The sequence below is a fragment of the Nothobranchius furzeri genome, chromosome 2 (genome assembly GCF_043380555.1).
Source record: "Nothobranchius furzeri strain GRZ-AD chromosome 2, NfurGRZ-RIMD1, whole genome shotgun sequence".
NCBI classification, from domain to species: domain Eukaryota; kingdom Metazoa; phylum Chordata; class Actinopteri; order Cyprinodontiformes; family Nothobranchiidae; genus Nothobranchius; species Nothobranchius furzeri.
This window is the reverse complement of record NC_091742.1, coordinates 89,082,436-89,108,368: the sequence shown is the minus strand read 5'-3', so window position 1 is coordinate 89,108,368 and position 25,933 is coordinate 89,082,436. Positions and strand designations below refer to the sequence as shown.

General features: G+C 43.2%; 1 protein-coding gene across 1 annotated transcript; it reads right to left on the bottom strand.

Annotated features, from left to right (window-relative positions):
• Nucleotides 1-4,429: 4,429 nt before the first annotated feature.
• txk (TXK tyrosine kinase) lies at nucleotides 4,430-24,642 on the bottom strand. The gene is made up of 16 exons (XM_054747343.2): nucleotides 24,230-24,642; nucleotides 17,759-17,807; nucleotides 13,869-13,950; nucleotides 13,662-13,793; nucleotides 13,462-13,526; nucleotides 12,190-12,249; nucleotides 12,050-12,104; nucleotides 11,850-11,929; nucleotides 11,639-11,763; nucleotides 11,499-11,573; nucleotides 8,094-8,265; nucleotides 6,778-6,994; nucleotides 6,086-6,150; nucleotides 5,834-5,952; nucleotides 5,594-5,751; nucleotides 4,430-4,990 (listed from the first exon to the last, which is right to left on the bottom strand). The coding sequence occupies exons 1-16, from the start codon at nucleotides 24,240-24,242 to the stop codon at nucleotides 4,919-4,921; spliced, it is 1,539 nt and encodes a 512-aa protein (XP_054603318.1). The 5' UTR covers nucleotides 24,243-24,642; the 3' UTR covers nucleotides 4,430-4,918.
• Nucleotides 24,643-25,933: the final 1,291 nt, after the last annotated feature.

The following is a 25,933-nucleotide window of genomic DNA, read 5'->3' as shown; positions in this document are numbered from 1 at the left end:
ACCAAACATATTTATGCTGCTGAGATGATTACATCACTGTCACATGGCTAAACAATTACACGTCTCACCCCCTCACCCTCTGAAACAGACACAAACGAAAACAAGATGGAAAAAATACTGGTTGTTGATATCGGCCCAGTTTTACTTAGCGGACCGATACTGATGTTAAAAAATGACCAGCGTGCCGATATATTGTGCCTCCCTAATTCTGAAGCATTAATTTCAACTTCTGTAAAGGAAATGTTAACTACACCAACCTGAAACTGTAAAGCAGTATGGAAAACTCACATTTCAGACTATGGATCATGAGCGTTTTCAGCCCATTTTTAGGGGTGCTGAGGCACCCCTTATCTACTCCCAGCATCCCTAAAATTAGAGAATTTAAAAGTTTATTTTTACTTTCTGTTTTCTAAAGATACTTGTAACATATAACAAGCATCCAGTGATTGGTTGAAACGTTATGTTTTAACAAAAATGCAGCAAATTTCCCCCGCCTCAAAAGTGGTTTGATCCGAGCCCCTGCCGCCTCCCTGAGTGGGTGACATGTTTCCGTTTCGTGTTTAAATGTTACGTAAACTGTGAGAAGAAAGCAGTGGCTGTCAATCACGCAGGTCTGGAGCGCGTGCCACGCACAAACCACCGAAACAAGGGAAACGACACAGAAAGAGAGAGAGAGACGTGGTGAGACAGGTGAGTGCGGTGGAGAAAACTCTGTTTCATAAAGACTGAAGACGTTTAGTCATGGGTTAAAGCTTTTCAGGTCGACGCGGACAGTCAGTGTGATCTTTCTCAACCACTATTCTCAGTCTCATGCAGGGGCGCCTCCAAAAACTTAGATGGGGTGGCCAGATGGGGCCAAAGAAAGTTTTGGGGTGGCACACCAAATTGGTCCTTGTGGTAACTCTGGGAGAGTTTAGCCCGTGGCGATGTACTGCATTGCTCCTTTATTAGTTTTGATGTGTTTTTTTTAAAATAACGGTACATATCCAAAAGATTAAACTTAAATTTCACAAACACAAACTTTTCAGAAACATACTTTTCAGTTATTTAAAATGTTATTTCACTTTTTATTTTAAAATGTGTTTTTTTTTAATTCACCTGTTGCTGTGTTCACAAAAACTATAAAGATAAAAACTTTTTTAAAGCAGAAACAGGTTAATTTTTCTATTCTGATTATTTCTTTACTCATTAATTGTATTATTTTTATTTTGTTTTACAATTATGTCTTGAATAAATCAGATCAATTTATAGTTTGAGTGAATATTATTACGATTTATTTACACTGGCTTTTGCTGGGGGTTCAGCAATTTTCTAGGGTGTCTGGCCACCCCTTGGGAGCGCCACTGGTCTCACGGTAAAATAAAAGATTGATCTATAGCAGCCTTTCCGGTAATTAGACAGTTTCGTCATGCTAAAGCCCAAATACGATTCTAACAGAAAGGTGCTGGGGTGTTTCCGATACATGCTAATCAAACCCTTTTAAAGCACATTAAAGAACAGTTATAATTTAATTTAATCTTTGATCGCTTATTCTTTGTAGTGTAGCAGTGACGATTGACTACATATTTGTTAAGTGATGAATAAGATGTGATACTCCATATAAATATGAATGGTCTGTGAATGTTTGATCAGAAGACTCTAGATTCTTTGACTATTCAGGGAACACACACTTCATGTTAATTCAGACAGAGTCAAGCATATAGTTTATAAAAATGAATGTAATTATTTTTTTCTAAACTAATGATTATACATGACAACGTCTCGCCTCGTCTTCTTCCACCTATCCGGGTCCCGGTCGCGGGGGCAGCATCCCAACTAGGGAGTTCCAGACCGTCCTCACCCCGGCCACCTCCACCAGCTCATCCGGCAGGGCCCCAAGGCGTTCCTGAGCCATTTCGGAGATGCACTTTCTCCAACGTGTCCTGGGTCGACCAGGGGGCCTCCTGCCAGCAGGACATGCCTGAAACACCTCCCTGGGGAGGCGTCTAGGAGACATCGTAACAAGATGCCCAAACCACTTCAACTGACTCCTCTCGATATGGAGGAGCAGCGGCTCTACTCCGAGTCTCTCCCAAATGTCTGAGCTCCTCACCCTATCCCTAAGACCTATCCCCCAGCCACCCCGTGGAGAAAACTCATTTTGGTTGCTTGTATCAGCGATCTTGTTATTTCGGTCATTACCCAAAGCTCATGACCATAGGTGAAGACTGGGCGGTAGATTGGCTGGTAAATCTAGAGCCTGGCTTTCTGGCTCAGCTCCTTCTCAACAACAACAGACCGGTTCTGTGTCCACATCACTGCAGATGCTACCTCAATCCGCCTGTTGATCTACCGCTCCCTCCTTCCCTCATTCGTGAAAAAGACCCCTCTCCCGACATGGAGTTGACAAGCTGCCCTTTTCTGGTCGAGAACCATGGTCTCAGATTTGGAGGTGCTGATCCTCATCCCAGCCGCTTCGCACTTGGCTGCGAACCTCCCCAGCAAGAGCTGTATGTCAGAGCCTGATGAAGCTAGGAGGACCACATCATCCGCATAAAGCAGAGACGAGATTTTCCTGCCACCAAACTCCACACCCTCAACACCACGGCTGTGCCTAGAAATCCTGTCCATAGACGTTATGAACAGGACCGGTGTCAAAGGGCAGCCCTGGCGGAGTCCGACCCTCTGTCACGTTACGGTGTTGGTAGGACCCAAAATGCAGAACCCAAGATGACACGAGGCAGATGGTGATATAAGAAAATATCCTTTATTTGGATGAGCCGAGAACAAACAAAAATAAATCCAAAGACAGGGAGCCAATAAGTCAAAAAATATCCAATTTCCAAGCTAGAGACAAAATACTGAAGACTAGAAAAGACTGGGATTCAAAAAGCTAGAGACTAGAGAAGGCTTGACAGAACTACCACAATGGACCGACACAAGACAGAGACAAGACAGGGCTTAAATACACAGGGAGGAGTAATTAGGGAAAACGGCAGCAGGTGTGTGGGGTGAGGGCTGGAGGGAAGACAGGTGACAATAATTTATCTAAATGGGGGAAACAGAACCAAAGGAGGACAGATAAACCTAAAACACAAAAACTAAACCTAAAGACTGAGGGAAGGACTCACACATACACACACTGATACACATAAACTCACACCCACATACACAGAACTGAGGACAAAGAGGCTGGAGCTGACCTGGGAGGAATTATCTTAAAAGGGTAACAACATAAGACACTTTTGAATTGTCTTTGTATTTGCATCTTTGTTTCCAATAGGACTCACTTGTAAACGAGATGCTTCATCTCAAGTGGTTTTATCCTCCTTAAAATATAATTTAATAAAATAAATAAATAAATAAATAATTCCGGTGGCTGCCTGGTGGGATCTGGGTCCCTGGGCTCTGCTGGGTCCCCAGCAGGGGTGTTCGCCCCTGGGTCCCAGGTCGCTGGGTTCCGGGCTCGGCCAACTGAGGGGGTGGGAGCCTGCAGGCGGGCCTATGGGCTTGCCGCTGATATCTCCTGGGACTCTGCCGGCTGCTGGTTGTGGCCTCCGGGGCAATCCTCTGCACCTCTTGAGGGGGGTGGGGGCTTTTCTGGTCGCAGTCTCCCTGGGGTCCGTGTGCCCTGGGGCAGCTCCTGGATCTCTGGGACACGGAGCTCCCTCCGTCTTCTATGCTATCTTTGGGGGGCAGATCCATGGCCCCTCACACTCTATTGGACAAACCTTACATATACAAGCACGTGTACACACACAGGTGCTCTAATAAGTATGGACTTGGGCACGTTCAACACATGTCTTAAGGCTGTGGTTGGCACTAAATGCACTGTGATTTATTATCATGTAATTGTTCATTAAAACAATGTTGATTTTACATTTCCTTATCAAGTTGAACAGTGATAGCTTCCTCCTGTTGTATTGTTGTGTGTTCCTTTTCTGCAGGTCTAGAAGCAGACTCTTGTTCATCATTGTTTATTTTTGTGGATTCCGCCCCCCCCCCCCACCACCTATTCAAAAAAACAATAACAATAAAGTTTTAAGTATCAGGCGTGACATTAAAAGCAGATGCTTTGGTGCTCCACCTGAGAATAAATCTGTAAGGCTTGTCACCAGCATTCAGACATTAATTCTGTTTGCTTCACAGCCAGACAGGACACGGGAAATAACAAAAATAAAAAAAAAAATAAAAACAAATGAAAAAGCTTTAGTTTACATTAATAATAACCATGTCTAATGTTTGATTCTCAGCCTCACTTTTTTTCATTTAAAAAAATTACTTTGAGGGCACATTTTCCCAAGCGATTAAAATGTGATTGATTAAGATTAATTAATTACAAATTCTCTTATTAATTAGATTAATTATTGTAATCAAGTCCCACCTCTAGTGTGTGTGTGTGTGTGTGTGTGTGTGTGTGTGTGTGTGGAGAGAGAGAGAGAGAATTCTAGCCACATTTATTGATTTCTAAACTGAATGTTCATTATGTAATTTGCATATATATCAACATTTATGAAGAGTTTGTTTATTTGAAGCTACAAAAATGGTATGATTAGAAATAAAATAAAACATTTTGTTCTGGAAGAGATGACAGAATATTTTTTATCTGCTTTTAGACAGATTTCGAACAACCTCAGTTTGGGAAAACAAAAACTCGTGCTGTTAAGCCTCTTTATTAGGTCATTCAGGATTTACAAACACTTTATTAACAATTTGCTACAAAAGTTTGAAAGAAACATTTAATAAACTGGAGCTTAATGTGCAATAAAATCATTCATACACATATTCGAATGACTTCACTTCATAGTTCTATACAAAACGCTTTACGAATAAAATAAATTAAAGGAATTACTTTAAAGGTTCGCTATACAATAAAGAACATTTATTTACAATCAAACTGAAATAATAAAGTGTACAGAAAATATAAAACATATTTGTGTTACTCTTGATTCTCTGCCAGTTTTCTGATTTCCTCCAGAAGTTCTGAGAAAGTTGGCCGACCCTGAGGTTTCTACAATACCAATGAAGAAGAACAAAGTGGTTAAATGAGTAAAATCATCAGACCAATACTGACATTAGTTTTATACACCACAATTTAAAGGTTTTATCATTATTATTATTATCATTATTATTATTATTTATTTATTTATTTATTTTATTAATAGTAGTAGTTGGATCTCAGTTCTGCTCCTGGGGCAGGTTCGGATGTATTCTAGTGTCCTTTGGTTCCACCACAAAAGTACCATCTATTTTACAATGATTGTTATGAAGCTCTGATACAAAAAACATTTATTTATTCACTCCTTTTTTATTTGAATATTAACAGAACACTCATTTTAGTGATTTCCACTAAAACGATGATGACTTAACACTTTAAAGAACAACTTTGAGGGCACATTTTCCCAAACGAAAATACATTACTACATTTGAGTGCCTTCTTTACCAGAGCTGTCCTGTGAAAACCCAGTAAGACTGTTACCTTGTTAAAATAGTTCATTATGATTTTTACACCATTCTTAACGGGATGACTGAAGCTGCACGAATTTATTTAGAAAAAATCACAATATTTTATTTACTAAAGTAGCATCATTATGTTTGATTGGGGGGGTCGTACCTCGTGCCAGCAGCGGTACATGATGGAGTGCAGCTGTGGCGAGGCCCGGTGTGGTCGGTACAATCGGACCCCTTTGGTGATGTCATTCACCACCTCCAGATTGGAGCGGTTTTCAAAGGGAGTCTGACCTTCTGAGTGGATCTCCCACATCAGCACCCCTGCTTGGAGACACATCAGGTGTTAGAACGTGACCCACTGGCTCAGCGATGTTCAGAACCAGAACCTGTTTGGTTCTCTCACCAAAGGACCAGACGTCTGACTTGCTGCTGTATTTGCTGTAGTGCAGAACTTCAGGAGGAGACCACTTCACTGGGAACTTGGCCCCATTAGAGCTGGTGTACTGGTTGTCCAGAACGTACCTGGGAGTTGGGTTTATATAAAATATGGCCTTCAGGTGAGGATTTGATTAATTTTTTTGTTTATTTACAATATTTATGCAAATCAAACGTTATAATAGAAGCTTGAACGTCCTCTGAAGGATGCGGGCTTTACCTGGTCATCCCAAAGTCGCTGACCTTCACCACATTGTGCTCATCAACCAGACAGTTCCTGGCTGCCTGATTAGGAGACAAACAAGAAACCAGACGTTAACATCGTTCAAAACTCTGAAAAAAATCAAGACATGTTTAACTCATTCACTGCCAGCCATTTCCTGATCGCTAAAGCCCTTCACTGCCAGCGTTTCTCACCGTTTTTACTGTTTTTTTAAGAGTCACAGAACGTTGCACGCTAGGATGATGTTGACGCCAAAACAACCAAAACAAAGCGGAGACTCACCTCTTACATCAGGAAGAATCCGCTTGTTTCGAGCGTTATCCATTCTTTCATAATCCGTTGTTGAATTGTGATCTGCAGAAGCTTTTCCGGTTCGCGCCTCACTTTTTTTTTTTTACAGCAGCGGCCCAAAACGATCTCCTAACACATGGATTTCCTGCTTCCTGATCATGTGACGTGTGACGTATGCGGATGAAGACACGCTTTAGAGCTGAGATGCTTGTTCTCACGGTGGAGGGGCTCGTTCCGACGCCCACACGGTAAAAAAATGCAAATGACGACTTTAGTCGTCATTGGCAGTGAATGAGTTAACAAATAACCCAAAAGTTAGACTGCTTGGAAACAAAACAGAAATGATTCATAGAGAAAAGTTGGACTAAAGTTGCCTGAGAACATTTGAGGAGACTCACAAGGTCTCTGTGGAGGAAACTGTGGGCCTCCAGGTACTCCATCCCCTCACACACGTCCTGACACATGGACAGAAGCCACGCCTCCTTTAGAGCCCTGCCCTTCTGACGCAGGAAGTTCAGCAAGCAGCCATTCTCCAAAAACTCGGCTATGATCAGCAGAGGGCGCTGCTTGAAACATACACCATACAGCTGGACCAGCTTGGGATGGCAAAGCCGCCTGGGGGAAAAAAACAGGTAAATTACACATCCTCTATGGGGAGCTGTTTATAATATAAGAGATTCGGCTTTTTCACTCATTTAGGATAAAGTCATAATGTAAAAATAAATAAATGTATGTAAAAGTTAAATCAAATTGGTCTGACTATAAGATTTTAAACTTGTTCATTTACAATAAAATCAAAATGTCAGCTAAATATAAAATTATTGGGTTTAACCTGAATGTTTACATGCAAATTCAGTCTAGAGATGCTGTTGAAGGTTCTCCTTCATCCAGATCATGGTAATCCAAAGTGTCTAGATATCTAGATATCTACGTCAAACAGGAAAAACCTACACTAAATAGAGGAGGAGGCCTCAGGTTTCACATTTCTATAAAATGTAAGTCTGAACCTAATTCCTAAACAGTTTCAGTCTAGGTCCCACCCTCCTGCCTCTAATCAATACAACAATTCCCACACAATAGGGGCTAACAACTCCAACGACTCCTCGGGAGGTAGGGACGAGGGGTGTTCATGCGTAGTTTCTGCTCGTTATGCAACAATAGACGTCTAACAGCTTATGGAATAGTCTAGCGACAGCCCTGAATTTCTGTATTTAAATTTAATTTATCTATTTAGTTTGATTTAAAATATGTAAATTTGAGTCTATAGTTTAAGAAAAGAGATTATATTTTTGTTTTTCTTTATATATTTGACATAGACTTAGAATTTAAATTTTACTTGATATAAATTAGATCAGTTAGATCTAATCTATAGATTAAACTTAAAGTATTTTGATTTAACTTGGGATTATATTTGAAATATTTAAATGAAAAATTTTATACTCAGATTTGATTTGATATACATAGATTTAACTTTATACATTCAAAATTGATTAAAACATTTTATTTATAATCAATCATTTAAAGGTAACCCTGTAAATTATTAAATAAACTTGGTACATAATGTGATTAAACCATCAATTTGGGGATCTTTGTGTGTTTTTATATGAATATAAATAAATGTAGCAGTTTCAATAATAATGTATTACTTTATGATTAGCCCTCCATATATGGTTCTACTTCCTGTTTATTTTGTGGCACCTCCTCTGAGCCTTACGTCATGACTTTGGCCTCCTCGATGAAGTCTTCCTCATACATGGCTCCATCCCTGATGGCCTTGATGGCCACCTTGTGCTGGCCCCTCCACTTCCCGAGCTTCACCACTCCAAACTGACCACAGCCCAGCTCCTTCATGAAGGTCAGCTCGTTGGGGTTAATCTCCCATTTCTCTGGAAGGGAAACAAGACAAGAGAAGTCAGATGTTAGGGTTAGGGTATATATTTATGCAGTTTTACGCAATACAAGTTACAAAAGGTGCCAAACGCACTACATGAATGGTGCAAAATGACATGCTGTTCGACAAAAAAAGAAATAAAAGTCTTTGCATCTGTTGAGACCTCTCCGTCTTCTTTTGATGCCAAGGGCAGCAAAGTTCTCAGAGATTTTCTGATACTGATAAATTGACTCTAAGAACAAAGCTAGAGATCGTCTGCATATTACTTTATATAAAACTTAATTTTCTTGCAAAGCATTTCAACATTTTCCATATAATTATTAGAACTTTAACCTCAGAGTTGGATTTTTTCATTTTTGTACCCCTGGCCCCAGGTCGTTTATTTATTTATTTTTAATCTACAATGACTCTGATACTGTTTTGTTTTGTAAGTAAGATGCTATAGTAAACACGTAGGAGAGCAGTAAGGAGTTGCCGACTTGGATAACAATAAATCTGTTATTTATTTTAAATGACTGATCATCTGACAACAGCGCCCCCTGGTGGACTAGAACTCATTCTTCAGGCTCACAATACTACACAAATACAGCCGTGAAAGTAAGTACATCAAAGCATATGCACAGTTGTAAAAGTCCTGTGATGTTCTTGTTTTAGAAATGCCATCTTAAATACATATTCATTCAGTCATCCATTCATTCATCTATTTTCAAAAACACATATTGCTCAGTAGGGTTTTAGAGAGCTGGTGTACATGTCTCTAGTCAGTCACAGGAGCACACAGACACACTACTAATCAATCACACTCACTCACTCACTCACTCACTCACTCACTCACTCACAACTAGGGATCATTTAGTCTCCAGGTAACGTAACATGAATGTTTTAGGTTTGTTGGAGGAAACTGGAGCATCCCTGAAAACCCCCACATGCATGAGGATAATGTTGAAATAAATGGTCTGTATTTGTATAGCACCTTCTTAGGGATCTACAACCCCCCAAGGCACTTTACAACACAATCAGTCATTCACACACTGGTGTGGCACTGACAGAGGCAAGGCCTGCCGAACACTAGCGCCACCGATTACTCCGACCACCACCAGCAGGCGAGGTGAGGCACATGGCCAAAATGGCAGTGGTGGGAACCTCCCATTTGGTTTCAAACCTGCCCCCACAAAACAATGGGCGGGGTTTGTCCATCTTATTTATATGTCGATGACAGTCACTCATACCACTGGGCCACTAAGCTGGAATTAATATGGGAAAACAATATGGATCAAAAAAATTTTGTCTGCAGTTCAGACATTGCACATGCATTGATGGAGACGTTTTGCCTCTCTCCACAGATGCCTCTGACACAGAACTAATCTGCATGAGACAGCCTCAAGGTCATGCATTTGCTTCTAAACTGCTTTCTTTCCAGCTCAAGAGAAGAATGAAGATAAAGGACTCTTTCCTTTTCATAAATCAAAGAACTCTATTTTTAATAAAGCTAATCAAACAAGTGTTAGTCAATAATATAATGTTGACCAATCTGTGAAATAACAATGTTATGATTAATATGCTTTAATAAGTAATATGACTTACATCTAGCTGCACTAGACATGCTGACTACACGTAATGTAAACGCATGACACATTGTTTACCCATCCAATCAGAACCTTCCTTTCTGAAGCGTGGCATAGACTCTGTGCTGTTTATAAATCTGCCAACTTTGATTCGACCAGAAATCAAAACATCCAGATTGATAAAACCAGTTCCCACGCCATCTTAGTTCAGTTCTCTGGAGTTCTCCGCAGTTCACCGCATTATCGACCGGCCACCTGGAGTTCCTTTTTAAGCAAAGAACCAACAAGCTGGATAAAATCTATTTCATTTTACCAACCAAGCAACGGTTCCTTTCAGAATAAAAGCTGAACTTACTGACCCCAAGGGGGTCCCTCTGACGCTGTGAACCAACTTTCGCTTTTACCTGAAGACAATCCAAAGACTAGTCTGTCGTACTGCTGACGCTGTTTCTTCGGCTCGAGTACCGAAAGGGGGGTTCGAGGACCTGGCATTCTGGATCTGTACGGAGGTCTCATCCCGAAGGGTATGTGTAGAGCGACAAATATGGCGTCAAATGTGTTTATGAAACTCCGATCAAACTCTGATCATAGCTAAAAGCAAAACGTCACAACATCATTCAGACTTGCTTCTCCGGATACGAGAGTTCTGATTACAACATCACTCACTCATACACCAATCATCTCACGTCTCATTACACCAGATCCATTCATCACTTAGAATTAGAGTTGGTCTTGTTTAAAATTGTTTAGAAATAAATCTTAAACGTTTTAAGGGTGAATCTCTCTTCTCTTGTCTCTCAGTTAATACAAGTGTTACCTAATCCATGCAATAAAAAGTTCCAATCTTCTACTATGGAATCTTACATCTTACGGTTCCTTAAATAGATGTAAATTAACCCTTTACATAATGGTGAGCCATTGCCAGATATTTGTACATTGCTGACACTTTGTGCTAAGTCTGAGACATATTTAAACAAAAAAAAAACTTTAAAATTATAAACTTGATGTTTCTGGTTGAAAACGGGATGATCTTGTAATCCACCACTAGAGAGCAGCACATGACATTGCACATGCATTGACGGAGACGTTTTGCATTTGGACTTCTCCATCACCTGGGGAGTGTTACAAAGCATTTCCCCACCAGGACTACAGAGGGCGTAGAGGGCATGTATCTGGTCCAATATAGTGCATTTAATACTATGTTTATATTGTGTTTTTGTACTTCAGAAACTTTTTAACACGGACAAATTTGTTCCTCATCCTCCTCCACCTCTTCATGCGCTCGTCACCCCCTAAACCCACGTATCCCATCATTTCCATCCACGCATACAACACTTGCTGCGTATCTCCATCCTTCATCAGTAACAGGTGAATAAACGCTCATATTTTCAGACTTTTTCGATGAGGTATTCGTCAAGCTGCTTCGTGTATGTCGCCAGATATCTTTGGCTCTTTTACTTTCTGAGGGGGCAATGGCGGTGCTGTTGACAAATTCAATGACTTGCAAGACATCACCTCGCAAGGCCAGGCGCCTCGACATTGAGAAACACCCACTGTTCACTACCGTTCCTGTTCTGACTTCAGTCTGCCGGTCCGCTGGGGCCCCCTTGTATCCTGGGGAGTGTCAGGATTAGTACGTTCATCAGAATGAGGGCGTATTTACCTGAGCTGAACCCGGCTGTAGCTGGGACACACTTCCCCATGGATCCAACCGCGTACCGCAGCCTGGTCACCAGACCTGGACAAAAACAGCAGAGTCAGAGTCCTGATGCTGGTGTTGTGTAACGGCAGGTGTTCACCCACCTGCTGCGTTGTGTTCGTGGTAGTGTATAACATCTGGGATGGAACTGAATACGTGTTTTTCAGCCAGGTAGAACTGCTCCGTGTCCGTGATTTTAATCTGATAATGCCGGATTTCTCCATGCACACTAAACACACAAGCACAAAAACTGTTATTTTCCTGTTATGGTTGAAATCATCATGAGTTTTACTCCAGCGAGACTTTCAGAGTCACCTTAATGTTTTGGTGTAAACAGAGACGGTGTAAACGCCCTTTTTACTTGACTCCCGGACAACAAAACCTCCTTCTTTGTCCTGAAATACCAAAACAAATGTTTACTGTCCGAGTTGTTTACTGTAGCATCGGATAAGCCTCAGCAGGTCGTTTACTTGTTTGTTTCAGACAAACATTCAGGTGAGAGGGTAAAACCAGACCTCCTGTCTCAGCAGCTGCTCAGCTTCAGTCCTGGTGATGTTCTTACAGTACCACCTGAAACACAGGAGCCGTTGTTCATCAGTGGCTTTTATGGTTACACAAACACAAACAAGGTTGGAAAAACAAACATCAGACTCACGAGTTTGCCTCGATTTTGTTTTTCTCCGTTACGTAGTTACTGGGGATGAAGCCTTTGTTTCTGAGAAAAACATAAAAATGAACACAAGCTATTAGTTTGGAACATTTTAGACTCCAGCTGATGTACAGTATGTAAAAGTTGGTTTGTCAATGGTAACGTCAGGGGCGGATTTAGGACTGAAGAAGATCCGGGGCTTAACACACACACACACACACGTGACACACACTAGTCAACATCATATATATTTGTCTTGTACCACATAATTTTTAATCTGAAGCTACATATTAAGCATTTTCAGGGCAGATTATTGTTCCTGTTAGTGTTTAGTGTGAGATGATAGTAAATATTCCCTTTCTTTCTCCAACAACTTTACCTGATAAGCTAACTTTAGGCAAACCAGCAGCCAACAAATATTTTCAAATAAGACTCACAAACCTGAGTCAACACCAGTCTCATCAAAGCTGGGGTTCTGTCGTTGTACTTTTGGTCTAACAAACGTCCTTATGTCCATCTTCACTCATGCATTTAAAGCAGAGAGTGTAGAAGAAGCCGGCTGCTGAAGGGCTTCTTCTTCAGTGGTGGAGGCTCAGGCAGGCTGTATACAAACTACTGCCAGCTGCTCCCTCTCTGTTGGACTTTGGTACTGCATGTTACTTCCGCGATTTAGATCCGGGGCTTTTCATGAAACATCCGGGGCTTCAGCCCAAGTAGCCGGGCCTAACGCCGCCCCTGGGTAACGTCTAATTTGCTTCAATGACCATATATGGGCAGAGGACATCTTCTTCCTGCTCTATTTTGTTTTTATTCTGTTCAGCTTAAATCTTTTTTATGATTAGTTTGAGAGTGAATTTTAAATCAAAAATTTTTTTAATCTTAAAAATCTTTTAATTAGAATTGTTTTTCTTGTTTTTATTTTCTATGTTTACGATGTTCTACTATTCTGAAATAGCAAGTGGAAATTAAGTCTCAGGAGGTCTCCAAAGTTAATATTCAAGCCATTAAAAAAGTCATATTTTTGTTAAAACAGAATCTCATAAACACAATTTGTTACCATTTCTGTGGCTGAATTTATTAAAAACACCAAAGAAAACAAAGTTTTGCCAACAGGAAATAAAACAAGCAGATTCTCAATGTTTCCTGAAACAAACAGACTTTAATATAAAGCAGGAAAAGTCGGAAGCGCTGGACTCTCTCAACGCTAATACATAAAATAAGTTTGAAAAAAAAATTTTTTTTAGATCTGAAATGTTATTTTTAGGTTTTTATTCTTACCCGTGTTTGTCCTGCGCCCTCCACCACAGCTGGTCCTGCTTATGGAGGATGACATACTCCTCACCCTGCAGACGCAAAAACCTGCATCAGCTGTGTGTGTGTGTGTGTGTGTGGGTGTGTGTGTGTGTGTGTGCGTGTGCGTGTGTGTGTGTGTGTGTGTGTGTGCGTGCATTCATGCATGTGTGTGTCTGTGTGTGTGCCTTTTTAATGGTGAGGTCACTGTCCTCCTTGGCGGTGAAGTCGTACATGGCGACGACGCTAAGCAGACCCCCTCCTTCTCCGTCCTCACCTACAGGTGGGGGCAAGGGGAGCTTTTTCATGGACCTTTCCACCTGAGAGAAAGAAAATAGAACATTTCATTCCTGGTTCTCTCGTGCATTCATGGTGTTTCACAAATGGTTTCTTACCCGGCAGGCGTGACCCGGGTATCGTCTGTTGGGGAAGCACAGAGCGGTTTTATCCTCCAGCTCCATGTGGGTGCTGATCTCCCTGAAATAAACCAAACTCTTAATTTATTTGTCTTTATCTACAGAAATTCACTCAGATATTTTTGATCTCCAACTGTTTTTTGCTTCCGAACTGCTGAAACCTCTTATTTTAGATTTGATTATATTGCTAACATTAGCGATGTTGCTACCATTAGCAATGTTGCTAACATTAACAATGTTGCTAACATTAGCGCTGTTGCTAACATTAACAATGTCGCTAACATTAACGATGTTGCTAACACACACACACACACACACACACACACCACACGTATTTACCATGTAAGTACTTAGCAATTAGGGGACTGTAAAAGGAAGCGTTAATGAATAGATTAATTTAAAAAACTAAAATAATACAAATATAATAAAATTACTCTGTAAAAATAATAAAATATAAATATTTACAAAAATTGAAAAGGATAAAAAATAAAAAATAACCTACTCTTTAGTCTAATAAATTAACCAAACATTATCAGATAGCATTCTAAACCAGGACATTTAAGAGTCAGGAACAAATCAAGTTATCTAAAGAAGATCTGTAATATTTTACATTAACCAGCTGACTTATGATGACTGTGGTAAATAGTGTCATAAACTCCTCCTCCTGACCATCAAAGAAGGAGAGGAGTGGAAGACCGCCTTCATCACACCGACCAGCCACTACGAGTGCCTAGTGATGCCTTTTGGCCTTTGCAATAGCCCTGGGTTTTCCAACGATTCATCACTGATGTACTGAGAGACATGCTAGGCCGCTGGGTCTTCGTATATCTGGACGACATACTCATTTACTCTCGCACTGCCGAAGAACACACCCAGCACGTTCGGGCCGTCTTGTCGCGCCTCCTGGACCACTACCTATATTGCAAACTGGAGAAGTGTGCCTTTCACCAGGAGTCCACCTCCTTCCTGGGTTTCACCATCTCCTCCCGGGGTCTGAGTATGGATCCTCAGAAGGTTCAGGCTGTAGCACAGTGGCCGCTACCCACGACCCTGAAACAGGTGCAGAGCTTTCTGGGCTTCTCTAACTTCTACCGCAGGTTCATACGCAACTTTAGTTCCTTCGCAGCACCTCTAACCTCCCTCACCAAAACGACCAACCAGCCTCGCCCTTTCCGTCTCACTCCGGAGGCCACCCGAGCCTTCCACGATCTGGTCCGTCGCGTTGTGAGTGAACTCATCCTTCTCCACCCGGATCTGACCCAGCCTTTCATTGTAGAGGTGGACGCCTCTGAGGTGGGAGTGGGAGCCGTTCTATCGCAACGAGGCCCGGACTCCAAACTCCACCCATGCGCGTACTTTTTCCGAACGTTCTCCCCAACACAGCAGAACTATGGGGTCGGCGACCGAGAGCTGCTGGCAATAAAATGGGCTCTGGAGGAGTGGCGGCAATGGCTCTTAGGAACAACCGACCCTTTCCTCATCTGGACTGACCATCAAAACCTGATACATCTTCAGACTGCCCGCCAACTCAACTCTCGCCAGGCTTGGTGGGCCCTCTTTTTCGAGCCCTACAACGTCCACATTGCCTACCGACCCGGCTCCAAGAACCTCAAGGCGGACGCCCTCTCTCGGCGTTACACGCAGGACCCGAGCCCCCTAGAGCCTTTGACCATCCTGCCGGCCCAACGGTTCTTGGCCTCCCTCCAATGGCCTCTGGAGGTCTCCATCCGGGCTGCCCTCCCTGCTGATCCGGCACCCCCAGAGACTCCCCCGAACTGCCTCTATGTTCCGGCCGTCTGCCGACGGGAGACCCCGATGTGGGGGCATTGTTCACATCTCGCTGGACATCAAGGCCAAGCTCGCACCCTCCAGTTTCTCCGTCGGGCTCTATGGTGGCCTTCTATGAGGAGGGATGTATGCGAGTTCACTGCCGCATGTGATGTATGCGCCCGGTCCAAGTCATCCACCCAACCTGGCGCCGGGGACTTGCAACCACTCCCCGTGCCCAAGCGGCCATGGTCACACATCGGCCTGGATTTTATCACAGGGCTACCCACTGTCGATCACCTGGACACTATCCTCATCATCACTGACCGGTTCTCGAAAGCCGTGCACGTGGCCTTGGCCGGACTCCCCACTGCCAAAAGAACAGCTAAACTGCTCCTCGAACAGGTGGTGCGGCTCCATGGTTTCCCCCCAGGACGTAGTATCCGACCGAGGACCCCAGTTCATCTCGCGGTTCTGGAGGACCTTCTGTCATCTGGTCGGCACTTCAACCAGCCTATCCTCCGGGTACCATCCGCAGACTAACGGTCAGACAAAATGGGCGAACCAGCAGCTTGGACGTTACTTGCGCTGCTTCGCCTTGTCCCAACCTTCCACCTGGCCCCACTACCTCCTGTGGGCGGAAATGTCCCGTAACCTCCATACCTCCTCTGCCACGGGTCTTTCTCCCTTCAAGATGTGTTATGGGTACCAGCCCCCTCTGTTTGGCCACCAGGTGCCTGAGATGGAAGTACCTGCTGCTCAGACTCTGGTCCACCGCTGTCGTCTCGCCTGGATCCGGGCCCGTGCGGCCATCACCCGGTCCAACACGGAGTACTCCCTTCAACATCGCCGCCGCCACCGGCCAGGCCCCATCTTCCAGCCCGGTGACCAGGCGTGGCTCTTCTCCGCTAATCTGAGGATGCCGGCGGGCTCCCGGAAGCTCGCTCACCGCTTCCTGGGCCCCTTTCCTGTCCATAGGGTCAGCTATCCGGTCACTTACCGGCTGCACCTTCCGGCCACTCTCAGGATTCACCCGGTCTTCCATGTCTCCCAGCTCAAGCCGGTGCTCTCCTCTCCTCTCCACCCCCCTCCGGCCCAGGTGCCTCCGCCCCGTTGTGTTGACGAGGACCGTGTGTACACTGTCCGCTGGATTCTGGATGCCCGCCGCCGGGGTCGTGGTTGGCAGTACCTGGTGGACTGGGCGGGTTACGGTCCAGAGGAGCACTCTTGGGAACCCGCTCGCTCGTTTCTGAACCCGGCCCTGTTGGATGAGTTCTGGGCCCACCGTCCTGGGACTTCGGGGGCCGTCCCTAGAGGGGGGGGGGTCCTGTCACGAACTCCTCCTCCTGACCACACCCTACGGACCTAACTGGCAGAGCACTACATTACCCAGCATACCCATCACTGGCGTGGTTCACCGACGTCATCACGCCGACTCTATTCACGAAAGCGCCGCCGCTGAGTTATCACTCAGTCATCGTCCACGCCAGACTTCGACCCGAGTTCTCAGGCTCACCAGCCCTCAAACCAGGAAAGAGACCTTTCCTCGCTGCCTACCACCAGTAAGTCAGCTTCCTTGTTTATTTGGAACTGCCGCTCAGCCTCGGCTCTTAAGGAGCGCTGCGTCGCCGTTCCCAGATTAAAGCCGCGTGCTCAGTATAACCCAACGCCAGCCACTCCGCGTCTGGGTCACACAGCCACGCTACAAGCAACCTCCGCTAAACATTAGCTCAGCCCATCTCACCTGACAAATAGTCCCAATCATCAGGGATTAATGGCCAAGTGTAGACAGGAAACTGGTTCATAATTGACTACTATTAAGGTCAGCCTGAAAATATAAAGATAAGGAATCCAAAATCTAATAGCAAACAAAATCTAAAGAAAAAATTAGATAAAAAAACTAAAACTAAAAACTAAATAAATAACAACCTTCAGAAGAGTCTGAACACACAGACGCACAGTGGTGACAAGGAGCTCCAGAAATACAGCAAAGATCATAAAACATCAGGAGTCGTATCCTGCACCACAACTTTATGAATACATGAATAACATTATAGCTTCTCTTACTTTCTTAAAGTAAAATCTGGTGTGTTTTTTTTTACCTGGTTTGAACGGTGCAGCAGCAGCAGAACACAGACCGAGTCGAGTGATCTGAAATAAAAGGAAATAATACAATGAACATTTAACCACTGATCATGCTAACAGGAGTTAAGCCAGCAACTTTCTTGCTGCAAAGCACCATATAACCAACTGCACCATCCAGACGGCAAATGGCCTCATTCACAGTGCCTAGCCAGTCAGGAACCTCTCTGGTACTGTATGTTTGTTCTGCATGACATGAAGTTTCCTAAATTAATTACTTTGAATTTGTCCTCATTTAATTACAAAACATTTAAAGCATTTGCATTCTTATCAAGCATTTTAAGAGACCTGGTTTTAGAAGTAAGTAAAACAATGTGTCAATTATATTGCAATTAATGAGGATGCCAATCCATAAGGAGCCTAGGAGAGGTCCAAGACTGGAGCCCTGAGGGACACCACACGAAACATAAGAAAAGATAATGATATTTTGTTATACAGCAAACAGTTTATGTGCAGGAACTGTTTTGTAAACATTGAAGTAGAAACAGAAATTCTTGTGGTTTTTAAAAGCCATGAATGGAACAATAATGCTGCTATTTGTCAGGTTTGAACTACTAACACAAAAGTTTGTAAAGTTGCATTTGTGTGATGCAGTTATAGCAGCTAACTATTGGTAGCATGTTTATAACTGATCCCAGCAGGTGTTTGACTTTGTTCACTTTGTCTCTTTGTGGTTTAGGTGGGAGGTCTTTGTCAGGAAGCGTAGTTTCCTTTCAGCAGAACTAACTCTGTTCGTGTGTCTCTGTGGGTGAAGCCTGTGTGTGTGTTTGAGGTTGTGTGTGTGGGTCATATTCTCAGGTATTTGTCTCTGCTTGCAGACACAGCTAGTTACATTATTTCCTGTGTGTTTACAAGAAAAAGCCCACTCATCTGCAGAAACTGTCATGTGATTTAAAGGGACATTCCACAATAAAAGCAGATCATTTTGTGTGTGTGTGTGTGTGTGTGTGCGTGCGTGCGTGCATGCGTGTGTGTGTGTGTGTGTGCATTCGTAAATGTGTGTCTGTGTGTCATGTAACATAGGACACGCTGTTGTGGTGGTTTGTGGTGAAACAACATCCCATCAACATTTTCTGTCTAATGTTCCAAATATTCAGCGAATTAGCAAAATAAAAACTGATTAAAATATAAAAAATAATATACAAATGAAATAAAATCTTCACATTTTCTTAAGATTAAATTAATTTTATTATAAAATAACACAGATTGTTTAAGTTTCTTGTTTTATTATTTCGAAAACTTCCAAACAATAAATGCAGAAATAACAAATGATCTGCAAATTATTTTATCATTGATCATCCCTGAATCCTATGTACCAATAGGATTTCCCCCACAAAATGAGTTTAAGCCTGGCGGATTCGGCTGCCGGGGGGGTGGGGGGGTGGCGCTGGCGCGCTCTGTCCCGCAGTGCTCCTCTGTGAGAGCGGGGGTGGGGGTGGGGGGTTGCACACGTTCCGCTGCTGTTTCTCACCAGTATCAGCTGATGGAGGGCTCTAGTTTCTTTGCGCCGTTCATGTCAGTGGACACGGTAGGGTTGGGGAGGGGGGCGGGGCATGACACTTAGCCTGGCGGGTGGCCTAGCAAACCTGGTGGGCAACAGTTGTAAAGCGCTGGGGGATACCCTGACCAATCATAGATGTCCGATATCATTGGCCAATATTGGAACAAAAATGTTGTATCGCAAATTATGCCTCTCCACGTTTAACTTTATAAAGCAATAATATATAAGCATGTAATAATTATATATTCAATACAATTCAGATCACCATTACAACTTTGTCTCCCCCAAGGCCGTAACAAGGCGTTTGGGGGGCCAAAGCAAATTATTCTGAACTTTGTCTTAGAATCACATTTAGCTTGTACATAATTTAAAATATGTTCAACCTTATTTTTTTTATAATAAATATTTTGAATTGTTTGGAAAAATAATCATAACACAACATACTTACTTGAAGTGTTTTGTACCATTTTAAATACATTTTGACTGGGAAATGCTCTTAAAATACACTCTATACCTTCTAGAAATATTATAACAAAACACTAAACACACACACACACACACACACACACACACACACCCGTCTCCCTAAATCTGAGGTCCCAAGGTTAGCAAGTATGCCGTATAATCATCAAAATTGTATCTAAAGTACATAGGGTGCAGGTCTAACATCTTTTAACTTGATGCTAATTTTGCATCACATTGTGATTTTGACCAAGATTAATTGTACATGAGCCCTGGATTCACCTAAAGCAGGGGTTTGGGGAAGACAACGAGGGGGCCCGCGGGTCGCCTATTAAGAATCACTGACCTAAAGTATCACATTTAACTGCTGTGAAATGACTGCAGTGCAGCGTATCAGCATGGGAATTGGTGAATCAGTGACTGTAGTGTAAAGTGCTTTGTATTTCTCTGACTTGGAGTGTCAGCAAAGTGCAAGCCATTACTATGGATTTAAATGGGTACTTACAAGGTTATATAAGGGTACTAGGGTTGTCACGGTGTGAAAATTTAACCTCACGGTTATTGTGACCAAAATTATCACGGTTTTCGGTATTATCGCAGTATTTTTTTAAACGTGTTACATTTTAGGACAACTAAATAAACCCTTTATGTCAGGAAAATACTGTCCTCGGTTTGTGTCTAAATTTTGCCTAAATTTGTTATTTCGTAATTACGTTGTTTATTTGTTTACATTTTTCCCATTTAGTCTTTAAAATAGCAATATTCAATATTTGCCCATAATGTCTTATTTTTTGTCTGTTTGATGTCATCATTTAAAAATATTAGATCAGGTGATACTCAGTACTCAAGTAGCCTTCTAATCAGATACTTTTTTACCCTTACTTGAGTAATAAACCCTATATCAGGAAAATATTGTCCTAGGTTTGTGTCCTTCCAGTGAGCTTTGCAGATTTGGGAAAATGTCATCAGGCAGTAATCATTGTTAAATTCATAATTATTCTCGGAGAGAGACCAACTCTTATCTGCCCCTGGGAGCCCCGTAATGCATAGCGTCATTTCAACATGGGGGTGTCCGCGACACGGTTTATATGCAGGTAGCGGCGCTGCGGCTGCTTTATATAGCGACTCGTTGCTTTCTCCCTCAACCCAAATCCTCGGATCACGCATTTTAGCTAAAACGCTAACGTTAGCTTGCCTTGCGTTGACTGTAGAGTTGTGGGTGATGGTCACGCAGATGTGTCATGACATTTGAAGCGCTGCTGCCTTTCACAGACACTTTTTCTGCACGTGCTGCAAACAGGATAGCAGTCTTCTATAAACTGTCCTTCGGCATTCTTCAAATATCCAAAAAATGCCCGTACTTCCCACTTTGTCTCCTTTGAGGGATAATAAATGTGTCACACTCATGCCGGTGAGTGGAGCGGAGGTAGGATCCAAACGCGGGGAGGAAAAAGGCAAACAGGTAGGTACTTTTACCATAAGTTTAATAATGACACACGCTGGACAATTGAAACAATGAACCGGCACAGGACACAGAACAGACAGGGTTTAAATACAGGAGGGTCGGGAGCTTGGGTGATTGGGAGACGAAAGGCAGATGGGAGCAATCAACAGAGACACATGACTAAACAGAACGGGGAGACAAGACAGGGCGTGACAAAATGTCCTGAGCACTGCCGTCTCCTCCTTTGGCCATTATTTCAGCTTTAGCTTCAAGAAAGTTTAGGTTGTAAACAACAAAGTGCGCATGTGCCGCCGGCAACTTCAGCAGATGATACGGTGGCTGGTAAGGGTCACCGCGCCTACACCGCAGCCACGGTAAACCCACCGAGATAATACAGTTTTTAAAAAACAAGACAGTTATTATTATTGTCAACTTGTTTTACTGGGGTTTACCGCTACACCGGTTACCGTGACAACCCTAAAGGGTACATAGAAGTGTATATTCATGTACTTACAGGATTGTGCACATGGTATTTACAGGATTATGCACATGGTACTTACGGGAGTATCAGATGTAGAGGTAGACTGATAATTTGGTTGGCCAATATATATCTTTTTTAATATGCCAGCATTGATTGACATTTGTCCTTAATAAAGCTAATTTAAAGTTAGATGCATGCTCCAGTAGCCCAGTGCAGAGTTTTATTTAAATTAATTTTTACGTTCACCAATAACAGCAGCATAATCCATCCATCCATTTTTGTCCGCCTATCCATGGACAGGTTGCGGGGACAGCAGCCTCAGCCAAGAGGCCCAGACCTCCTTCTCCAGCCACTTGGGCCAGCTCCTCCTGGGTAATCCCAAGGCATTTCCTGGCCAGCCGTGAAACACCCCTCCCAGATGACCGAGTTTCTCACCCTATATCTAAGGGAGAGCCCAGACACCCTGCAGAGATAACTAACTTCTTGTATCTGCAATCTCATTCTTTTGGTCACTACCCAAAGCTTGTGTCAATAGGTGAGGGTAGGAACGTAGATCGGTAAATCAAGAGCTTCACCGTCTGTCTCAGCTCTCTTTTCACCACAACAGACCAGTACAACACCTGCACCACTGCTAATGCAGTGCTAATCCACCTATTGATCTCGCACTCCATCTTTTCCTCACTCGTGAACAAGAACTGGAGATACTTAAACTCCTCCACTTGGGGTAGGACTTCGTCCCTGACCCGGAGAAGACATTCTACCCTTTTCTGACTCAAGACCATGGTCTCGGATTTAGAGGAGCTGATTCTCATCCAAACTGCTTCACACTCAGCTGCGAACCGCTTCAACAAAAGCCAGACATCACTTTCTGATGAAGCCAACTGGACCACATCATCTGCATAAAGCAGAGACCCGATCCTCAGGCCACCAAAAGAGATCTCCTCACCAGCTTGGCTGCACCTAGAAATCCTGTCCATAGAAGTTATGAACAGAATCGGTGACAAAGAGCAGGCATGGCTGAGTCTAATTCTCACTGGGAACCAGATCGATTTAATGTCGCCAATGCAGACCAAGCTCTGACACCGGTCATACAGGGACCTGACAGCCCGTATCAGAGGGCCTGGCACCCCATACTCCCAAGGGACACAGATAAACACCTTCTTCAAATCCACAAAACACATTTGGGCAAACTCCCACGCACCCTCCAGGAACTCACTAAGGGTAAAGCTGGTACAGTGTTCCACGCCCAGGATGAAAAACTCTTTGCTCCTCCTGAATCTGAGGGTCGACTATCCGAAAGACCCTCCTCTCCAGAACGCCTGAATAGACCTTACCAGGGAGGCTCAGGAGTGTGATGCCCCTGTAGTTGGAACACACCCTGTGGTCCACCTTTTTAAATAGGGGAACCATCACCCCCGTCTGCCAGTCCAGTGAAACTGCCCCTGATGTCCACATGAAATTACAGAGCCGCGTCAGCGTCCCCCAGAGCCTTGCATGAATTAAACTTTATTTAGTTTTCTGATTTTATCAATTAGCAATGCACAATGTTAACAATCAGCAGTTAAAACCAGAGTTCAAAAACAGATTCAGTTTCACAAATGTTGTGCGTCAACAAACGTTAGCAGTGACGTTTTAGAATTTAGAATCAGGTGAAAAATATCTAGATGGTGGCCAAGGAAACTGGCCCATAAAAAATGGCAGTACCCATTGGCCATTGGCTGACCATGTCTCCTACATATCAGTATCGGCAATAGAAAAACCCAATATCGGTCAACCTCTAATCAGATTTTGTTTGTAATCACTCTTATATGTTCTTTTCTGTAATTACCATGTACTCCTGTGAGTACCACGCAGTATTCTGGATTCTATTTTCATTCATTGAGATGCTTGTTCAAGTTGAAAAGTTAAAGTTTTAAATTAAATTTTCAAGAAATCTTTTTACCCTTTAATGAAGAAAAAAGGTCCAGATAAAAACATTAGTTCTCTGTACATTAAACATCCTACTAGTTCCTGTTAGATTACCATTAAGCTATTAACTAACTAGCCAACCCAGATGCGTCCTCACGTACAAACGTTCAGCTGTGACTCATTCTGAGGCTCCTGAAGCTTCTCTGTGAGAATTGAAACTTCGGTTGAAGATTTCTCTACAGATCAGAGGTGTTAGGGCTCCATGTCTTCGTCTTCACGGCAACAGTAAAGCTCAGTGCACTGCAAAGTAATTCTTCTCTTTTGGAGACAAAAAAAACACCTGAAGACTAACTGAATGTTTCAGATTTGTCTAATTTTCAAGTCATTAGAAAAAAATCTAAGAAGTTTTTAGCACCCAGAGATCAAAACATGTTTCATTAGTCTTGTTTATTAGTTTTTTAGTTGCTAAATATGAAAAATAGCAATGAAATAATAAAATTTGTTCTCCTTTTCTTTTGTCTCTTTAGAATTATTATTTTTTCTTTGATTGTTGAGGTTTTCTGACAGCTTTTGGTTTCTGTATCCTGTTGCAGTTATAAAGAGGTCAGAAGCCTCTCACGCGTTTAGGCACTCACTTGAGTGAATCATCTCTTCGTCTCTTCTTCTTCTTCTTCCTCCTCCCGTTCCTCTTCTTCACTTCCAGTTTTTACTCCTCAGCTCCAGATTACCAGGTGGACTTCTGCGCAGGGTCGTGGTCGAAGCGGCGCTGTACGTAGAAAACGGGAAGATAAAGAGTCAGAGGCGATGAGAGAGAGAGAGAGAGAGAGAGGCAAGTGGGTGGAGGAAGTCACAAAGGTGAAGACGACAAGACAGAGAGAGGATAGGAGGAAGATTACAGGAGACCTAGAATCTAAACCAACGTTTTCCTTGTTGTTGTTGAATAAAGACAGCTTGGGCGGTCAAAAGTAGCATGCCTAAAGGTGAAAGTCATGTGTGACCTACTTTGTAAATTAAAAAGTTGAAAAATGCGAGAGAAAAACTGCTTTTCTGAGAAACGCTTCGTAAAAATGTCACAATGTGGAGCCCTTCCTCCTCAAACCTGCTCGTCACCACCTTGTGAATATGGGCTCCACCCCTTAAGCCTGGGCCATATATGAACCAAACGCACCTACAGATGGAACAAAAGGCTAGCCCTAGCTCCAAGCTAGGTCCACCTCACAGCACTCTTTCTCAAACCTGGACAGTATGAATCCGGCTTTACACAGCGACTAATACACAGCAGTGAAGATGCACCAACTCTTTTGTCAACACAACCATCATCTGTAACTAAAATGTACTGTTCTATGTGCTACGGTATCACTAGCAGTTAGCACATGCTATTATTTAACTACTGGGATTTTTTAAGACGTGTTGTTAAAAGGGACCAGTAATCCTGGGGGTATTTAGAACATGTGTGTTTGCGTGTAGGTGGGTCGGTGTTGGTTGGTGTGTGTGTGTGTGGGGGGGGGGGGGGGGGGGGGGCTGCTTAAACTGGGCGAGGAACCTCTGGATGTTTCTTCCTGTTAAAAGGGAGTTTTCCTCTCCACTGTCGCTAACCCCAAAATTCCACTATCTCCACTCTGACACCGCCCTCCGCTGCCGCTCGTTTCCGAACTCAAATTATACTGCTACCCGCTCTACAACGGCTCCGCTCCGGTGCGGAGACCTGAGGTGCGCAAACAGGCATGCGCGGGACTTTTGAGATCTTGCGATACAGTCCGAGCAGTAAACGTGGAAGTTAGATCCAAACACCCGTTGTGTGGGAGAAGCATCGAAATGAACTGTTTAATCTGCCCATCATTTGTGTTGAGAGATCAGCAGTGTTTGGATCAACAAAGGGTGCCTACTTTGATAGGAGAAACTGTATTTATGGCTTATTTTTGTGCATTTAAAGTTCAACCGCCATTGATAGTTGTTAAAAGTTGTTAAACCTGTGCATCTGAAACAAAAAAAATGCTTTTTGTTTATCGATTTATTGTGAAAAACGGAAGCTGTGTTTGCTCCTTTTCCTGTTGGGCGGTTGTGATTTCTGTCCATTGACTGCGGAGGTGCTCCGGCGTCCTGCAAAAATAGAATCGATCCTATTTTTGCCGGATGGCGGAACGGCGGGCGGCGCACTGCGCCGCAGTAGTGGAACAGCTCTGATTGACTACAACGGGACGGTTTCTGCTGCGGAGTTCGTGCCGGAGCGCAGTGAAGCGGAGATAGTGGAATTTTGGGGTAAATGCTTGCTTAGTATGAGAACTGCTGTAAAGTGACACAAGTCAGTGACTTGATGCAACCAGCTGGGTTCCTTATAT